Here is an 8,391-nt window from a genome sequence, read left to right as displayed (position 1 = left end):
GGCCTATGGATAGCGCGAATGAGTTTAGTTGATAGGTATCCTACATTGTGTACCCAAGCATACCAATGTCAGACTTATGGAGGAATGGCTCTTAGAGAATCCCGATCCTATTGAAAATGTGATGGACTTTTTCTAGAATGATATCAGGGATATAAGATTCTGGAAGACCAAGAAGACTCAGTAACATGGAAGTTATCTCTTGCTGGAAGATAAACTGTAGCAAGTGCATGGCAGTCTTTGAGAATGAAAGGAAGCATGATCAGTAGTTGGAAGTTGGTCTAGGGAAATTGAGTAGTCCCAAGGCATAACTTTGTGACATGGTTAGCGATCCATGGTAAATTAGCTATTAAAGCTGGACCAGCGAGGTGGGGATTAGCTCCTGACCTATTGTATTGCTTCTGTCAAAAACATGAGAAGACTATAGACCATCTCTGCTTTCAATGCCCTTTTTCTGATGAGGTATGAAGGTTCATTTTACATAGATATGGAGTGTACAGGCATCAACTAGGATGGAGAATATAAGTCAGATGGTTCTCTAAAAGAATTGCTAGGAAAAACCTACTGTCAAATGTGAAAAAAGTGGCTTTAAATGTTGTTCTATATTTCTTGTGGGTAGAAAGAAACATATTGATCTTCAGGCAGGTTCCTCATGAGAATAGGGGGTTGTTCTATTAGTGGGGGGCTGTCAATCAGGTAGAGTCTTTAGCATTTGGTGGTTATTTGAATCTTCTCACTTTTGGGCCTTAGAGACCCTTAATGCTACAATGGTTAATTTTAATTTTAGCATATAAGTCTTGGGCTCTCTATATAAACATTGGCTTTCAATGAAATTCTATTAATTTAAAAAAAAAAATAAAAATTCAATTATAAATTATAGGAATGAGCCTTTCCAACTGTGTATGGGTATTGGACAGCTCCTAGGAATACTCCCAATCCTCTGTACTCTCCTTGAAAGTCATGTTTTATGTCTCTTCTCTTCCCAAAATACAAACACACATATAGAGGAATATAAAATATATGAAAATCAAAATATTATTACTATTTTAATCAACATTTTTTGGAACATCTAAAAAAAACTCCAAATATTCCTTAACATTCGCAAATACGTTTATGTCTTTTCTAATACCCAAAAATTTCATGTCCTTGCCACTGAATTACTCAGCTATATATATATGAGTCATATATATATGATAATTTTTTAACATATATTAAGAAGATTTTTTTATATTTTGTCGAATTTATATACACTAAATTAATAAAGATTAATATGCTATAAAATTAAATAAGTTCATTGATTTTATATAACACCTAATGTTCTAAAATTAAGAGAATGGAATTATAAGGGTGTCTAAACTTTTTATGAGGAAACACATATTTCTTTTTTATTCTTTTTTTTTTATTCTCTAGTGATACATAACTGCTATCTATAGTGTCACATGTCCCTATCGCATAAATTCATATGTACGGATATATCAGCGTATTTATTTCTGTCAAACAATCATTTAATTTTTCTTCGGTGTGCATGTTGATAGGGCTGCGAGGTAACTGGATCTGCTCTCTTACTTCCTGTTCCGTCACCGAATTAGGCTTTTCTCTAATGAATCCAAGCTCAGAATTAGTCCAGCTTGCTTTGGTTACGGGTTGGATGGCGTGATGATGGATCGGTTTGCTCAATGGAGTCTATTAGGGTTTGAGTCTATTTTTTTCTCTAGGATTCTGCTTAGCTCGAGTGATAAAAGTCCAGAGGTCATTTAATAATTATAATAATTTTAAATAATACGATATTTGTATATTAATTTGGTACATTCTCAAAAATTTTGTTATATTACAAATTAGTGTGAAATAAAAAAATAAAAAAAATTGAAAGTTTCTACATTCAGAACAAATAATTAAATTAAATCAGATGTGAGCTTGGTATAATTATATGGAGGGCGAACGCACGGTATTATTCGGGCAATTGGCTCCCTTGCTTTTAATTTACAGTATTGTACTACACTTTATAGTTTAGGCAACATAAGTGGATTCTCAGCCTCTTTAATATTATCCCAAAAAAACCTCTTTAATTTTTTAGAAAAAATTAGATATAGTGTAATTTGACTTTTTGCTCTACAATAGTAATACAAATAATTGTATTAATAATTATAATAATGGTGATAATAAATTTATGGAATTTGAGATAGTGTTATGCTAAAAATATTTTTAAAAAATTACATAAAATAATAGTAATTATTGTAAACTCTGAATATTTATTTAGAAGGCTTTATAATTTTAAAAGAATAAAACAAGATAATAATTACCGTTGCATAAAAAAATTGATGATGTGGTTGGAAGATGATTGTACAATAATTGGTTTACTTACAAGATATATGATAAAAAATGTGAAGTGATTGACATTTACGGTAGGCGCTCCAATATTCAAATTAATAAAAAAAGAAAGAAAAGAGTGAATATAATATTTAAAACTCAGTATTAGTATGAGAGAATAGTATACGTTTATTTTTATAGTCCTTTTTTATTTATACCGTAAGAAGGTAAGAATAAATATAATATTTTCTTATAATCTGACAATAATTTAACTGACTTATTGATAAGAGATCTTTAGCGGCTAATTGATCAAGAATACTGTAATCGATATAAGAGAAATACGTTGGACTGTAATTGTTAATGATACCTTTCTTGTAGACTTTTATCCTAAAGTTGAGAGATGAATCTATGGACCTGAGTTTCACTAAAGCGTTTAGGTATTCGTTTTTTACCGATAAAACCGCATATAAATTTTATAAGATTTTTACCATATAATTTTATTATAATTATAATAGCAGTTAATTGCCTATTTTAAACGAATCTCATAACATCATTATTATATTTTTATCTTTTAATTAATAGTCTTTACTTGAAACTTAGAGTATAAAGTATTTTTATAGTTTGGGAAATTAGTATTTGCGCTAGACTTGCAATTTTTGTTAATTGGATAAATAGAATTCAGATATATTGTTAAAGAACATGATTATAACAGCTGCTTTTTTCTTTTATTTTTTTTTAAATTTCTGCTCATAATTAGGAAAACAAACGAATATTTATTTTAGTAGTAATTTTATTGTTATTATTTAGTTTTTACGGTTATTATGTTGATCTTCTTAATGAATATTGACTTTTTTTTTAATTTAATTTCTTTATAAATTTTTATTAATGAATAATAATCCTATGACAACTTAAATCTGAACCCAGTCTTTTAATCTGAGTTCTCCCTTGATTATATGCTCCACAATATTCATTCTTGATAAAGGACAGGGGTAAGAAGCGGTGATGGTCCATTTCACAAAAAAAAAAAAAAAGCGGTGATGGTGGTGAAGAGGTGGTGGCCGGTGGCGGTGGCGCTCAGTTTTTTTATTTTTTTTGTCTTGACTGTGTTTTTTTGTCTGTTGTAAACTTGAAATTCACAGGTACCGTACTATATCAAAAATAACCACAGCAATGGTTCATGCGTGACCACCTGCACTTTGTCTTTTATAAGTGCTCCTTGTGTATATCCTTTCTCCAACTCTAATTCCTTTTATTATTTTATAATATTGTTCAAGTTTCAAGATTATCCAACTTGCTTGGCTTCTTCAGAGAAAAATAAAGCTTGGCTCAAATTTTTAGTTTAATTAAACTAAATATTTGGATGATTTTGGAAAGATTTGATATAAGGACATTGAAAAATAAAAAAAGTCATTACATCAGATACGAGAAAAGACAAGAAATTGAAAGGGGAAGCAATAAATTATGCGAATAACACATGTGTGCAAGTTCCATTACATCATACAAAACTAGTGGAGCAACGAGCCTAGCTAGTTTCCAAGATAGTCTCTCCATACAACCACTTAAAGGTCAGTAATGGAAGTGCAACATGAAAATTTAGGATCATAATTAAGAAAATAAAGAAGCATAATGCTAAGTTTAATCGAAACCGAACCCAAGCGAGCCGACCCTAATGCCGATAAACAAATTAAACTTTGATATATATATAATATATTATTAATAAGGAAACTCAGATTTTTTTTTTTTAATGTGAATTTTTCTGAACATTATTCAAGAAAGAGGAGCCCTATGCGGGGCGCCCTTTCTTCTGCTGCTCAATGAGAGTACAAACCCTGGGAGGAAGCCACTTCCTTTCTTCTTCCTTTTCACAACCTCAGACTCCTTGGAAATTCCAGAACTGCCCATGGTGTCATTGGAGCATGATGAGCCCTTGAATTGATCTTGGTCCTCTAGAATGAAGTTAGGGGTAATGTGACTATCATCATCAATGACCTCAGAGCTGTCCATTCTCAATCCTTCTAATTGTGAAAATGCAAACTCAGATTCATCAATTCTGTATAGAATAGCAGAGAGATCCTCCCCTTGTTCCACCAAGTGATCAACCTGTGTTTTCATGTCAAGTCATCATATGGAAAAAATCAACCTGGGTTTTCATTGAAAGATTTGATAACCCGCAAATAAAGTTTACACCTTACACTTCTAATGGAGACATGGATCTAAATCGCAATCGCAAATAAAGGGTACATGTCTGTAATGAACCTAACCTAATAATTGGCCATGCTAATGTTTTAAAACTAATTTGTGAAGTTCATAAAAGTTATACATTCGAATAAAAATAAGATTCACAACTAAATAACACGAGTAAATGCAGCAAATAAAGACATTACTTCAAATAAAACTCCCCTAATTGATCGTCTTAGCACAAGAAGTGAAGGATTTGTGCAAAAGATGGAAAATTTTAGATTGAAAGTTGAGAGAAATGGCCTACCACCCACTGGATGGGTTGGCAAGGCATATTTGGAAATCCCCGGTGACCAGGAATGCTCGATTCCCTTCCCCCTCTCCCTCTCCTTAATACCAAACGACAAAAGAAAAAGTTGAGAGAAATGTGAGAGAACCTAAACTCCCCAAAACCCTTGAACAAAAAGAAAATGTCATGAGCAGCCCCTAAAAACTAGAACAAAAAGGAAGGCGACATTAGTAATGGACCATTACCGTTAAGTAACCAGTGTAACTACAGTTGCACCTGCTTTTTTTCCTATAAATAATGGGCATACAGTGCCTAAAAGCCTGTAAAAATTGCCCTTGTTTTAAAACCATGATTGAGATGACCAACACAGAAACACTGAAAATGAAAACAAAGAAAAAGAATGTGTTTTTTTTTTTTTTTTTTGGGAGGGGGAGGCTAATTGGGTCTGACCATGGTTAAAACTTGTGATCTTGCAGTTCGAGAGATGAGTCCATGCCCTTAAGCAAAGCTCAAAGGTAGGAATCCAATAATTGAAACACTCAGGGACACAGTCAGAGAGAGAAAGAGAGAGTGCTTATAAAATTCCAAAAACAAATCAGAGAAAGAGAGAGAAAGAGAGAGCTGTTAATGTCACAATGAACTAGGAACTTTATGAAAATTCAAATGAATAAAGAAAATACTCAAAAGAGAATGTATTTGCTAGAACTGCAATAAAAAAATGACAATTACAGGTCAAGGACCAAAACCAATTAAAACAACTATTCAAAGGAGTTGAAATGGACCTTGCATGAAAGAGAACAGAAGTGGAATGGCTCTTGAAGAATCCTGTCACAAGTGAAGCATACATTGGCAGAGCCCTTACAAGACCTTGACTGAGGCCTCTGATTCAAGAATATCACTTTAGCACTGTTTATAGTATAGGGCTGCCAAAAATAATGAGATAATTATCATAACAATGCTCATCACTTGCTTAATCATCTTCAACAAAACTATTAGCTACAAGTACCTGAATATAAGAACACTCAATAAGCTTCTCAAGATCCTCCAGTCTAACAACATCATGATAAACGTATCTTCTCACCTTCACATGAAATCAGAAACATCAATCAGGACAATCCAAAAGTTCCTAACAAGAAATTACCCACTAACCGCAAATTGCTTAAGCCTCTGGAATTGAATTTTACCATACAAGGTTGAAGAATAACAAGATCTAATGAAGCTCAGGACAAAGCAACTTCCTGGCATATGTACACGTGAATTACAGCATGTATAGGGTAGATGTCTGCAATTACTTCATGAAAGTGATGTTAAGAAAGTTCACCACTTCCAGGTTGAAATATTAGGTGAAAAGGTTAGGCAACCAACCTCTCATGATAGGAAGAAAAAAATAAATGAACTGACGGGAGAATAAATTATGAAATTGAAATTTTTTGAAAATAATGAATTATAAAATAAGTAGTAAGAAAAATATGGTCAAACTTTCACTTTCTTTGAAAGCAACAGGTGAGAACCTTTGCAGGGTAAATGGATAGAAAATAAATCTTCCATATAAGGGAAACAGACCAAATCCAAAAGGTGGGAATCAGGGGAGACATGATAATCCGTTTATAGAATATCATATATATTTAAAATAAATAGAAACTTTTATTTTTTTTAAAAAAATCTTGAATTCAAAATTCTTAATGGAAACAATCATGTAAAAGGAAAGGCAAAATAAACTCTCCCCAATAGAAAAATAATTTGTTTAGATGAAAATGACGAAACATGTCTTCTAAATGTGTATATGACATAAAAATTTTTAAAAGAAAAAAGATGAGAGGAAACAAAAAGGAAATTATGAGAGCTTAGAAGAAAGAATTTCATAAATTGTGGAAAGAATCGTCAGTATTTTTCAAGAAGCAATAATTATGTTAAAGAAATTCAGCAGAAGTATTCTAGATTTTCAGCTCAACGGCTTCAAAGATTTTTCTCCATAGAGAGTCTCTGAAGGCCTTGTGCTAAGAGGGAAACAACTGAAGAATTATAAATGATCAAGATTAAGATCATAAAGAAGCAGAAGCAAATCAACAGTAACTACGACAGGAAATATAAAAGATATGTAAGCATGACTGAAAATCAGGAAATTTAAGGGAAAAACCGTTGCTAATTATATCCAGAAGCAGCAAAAACTTTCGTGGAATTCTTCAGAAAGCAGTTTTGAATCAAAACCAAGGAACTGTAGACAATAGAGATTCCACAGTAAATTTTAGTTTATAAAAGAAAATTCCCTAACACCCAAAAGAAAAGGAAGGAAAAGAAAATTGTATAAACCCACCGTAGAACTAATGATTGTGAACTACTTTAAAGAATTTTCAAAGACCCACAAGAGAATTAAGAAAGACAAGCAATTACAAGACAGTGTGAAAGAAAATCTGAAGAATAAGGGGTTAAAGAAAAAGACTTGTACTGTTTAAAACTGTATATGAATTATATGGGTATTATTGATTGTGTTAGGAAAGAGTCGAGAAAAGAAGGCAACAAGAAACAAAAATTGCAGGAGAAAAGAAGAGAAAATAAAGGATATCATGGGTTGTAAAATTCAAAGAAATTAGAAATACCCAGTGAAGAATTAAAGACGAGAAACTCAAAAAGACATCAAAAAGAAGGAAAAAAACTTGAAAAAGTTAAGAAAAAGATCAAGAAAAATCAAAACCCAGAGAAAACTATATCCAATTTGAGTTTACATGCACAGGTAGGTGTGTTATAAACCTGGAGAAGAGGGTGAGAGCGATGAGAAGGGAGGCAGTGAGGACAGATACTAAGGCAACAGAGCAAGCAAAAGATGTTCTTCTCATTCTTCCTTCGATTCTCATGGACCCCACAACCACCAAAGAATGTCTCCGCCATCAATCCCTCTAGCCATGCAGGCTTAACGGTATTATTACTCATCATCAACTCAGCACCACCATCACCACCAGCTGCTCCTCCACCATTTCCACCACCTCTTGATGATGTGCTGTACCTATTCTCTCTGACCATTTCTACTTGGTCTCTTGTCTTTCTTGGAACTTGTAATTGTATATATGAGAGTATTGGCTAAAAAACTAGTGTCTAAAAATTAAGAGAGAGAAAAAGAGAGAGAGAGATGCTTGAAATGCTCAAATGAAAAACACAAAACCCTACTGCTATGAACATAAAAGGTTCTTCCTCCTAGTATGCCAATGTGTATGTAGCATACCTTACTCTATTTAAATTCAGGAGGTTCCAAAATTACTTGTCGTTTTTATAAGGAGAGAGATAGAGAGAGTATATGTGTCTTTCTGATAGAAAATGAAGAAAACCCAGAAAAGATAAAAACTTGAGAGAGAGAGAAAGAGTGTGTGTGCCTGTAATTTGTCTCAAAAGGATGCCAAATACTTAAAGATCAGTGCTTAATAAGTTCCTTGATTTATTAAATTTATTTTGCTACGAGAAAAAAAATAAATTTCATAAAAAATTATATGCTTTATTTTATAAATTTATATAAAGTGTTATTTATTTTCATAAAAAAATATGTTATGAAAAATATTAATAAAAAAGAATTTTTATTATTAATATTAATTAAAATAATCTTTATTTTATTATCTACAAAGTTTTGCTAT

At 32.2% G+C, this 8,391-nt stretch overlaps 1 protein-coding gene across 1 annotated transcript; it reads right to left on the bottom strand.

The window, feature by feature from the left end:
* Window positions 1-3,740: 3,740 nt before the first annotated feature.
* LOC110603496 (protein RGF1 INDUCIBLE TRANSCRIPTION FACTOR 1) lies at window positions 3,741-8,125 on the bottom strand. The gene is made up of 4 exons (XM_021741244.2): window positions 7,520-8,125; window positions 5,778-5,852; window positions 5,554-5,694; window positions 3,741-4,404 (listed from the first exon to the last, which is right to left on the bottom strand). The coding sequence occupies exons 1-4, from the start codon at window positions 7,787-7,789 to the stop codon at window positions 4,072-4,074; spliced, it is 819 nt and encodes a 272-aa protein (XP_021596936.1). The 5' UTR covers window positions 7,790-8,125; the 3' UTR covers window positions 3,741-4,071.
* Between the last annotated feature and the right edge of the window lie 266 nt (window positions 8,126-8,391).

Source organism: Manihot esculenta, chromosome 16 (genome assembly GCF_001659605.2).
Source record: "Manihot esculenta cultivar AM560-2 chromosome 16, M.esculenta_v8, whole genome shotgun sequence".
In the NCBI taxonomy this organism is placed as follows: Eukaryota; Viridiplantae; Streptophyta; class Magnoliopsida; order Malpighiales; family Euphorbiaceae; genus Manihot; species Manihot esculenta.
This window is presented reverse-complemented; position numbering and strand designations above follow the sequence as displayed.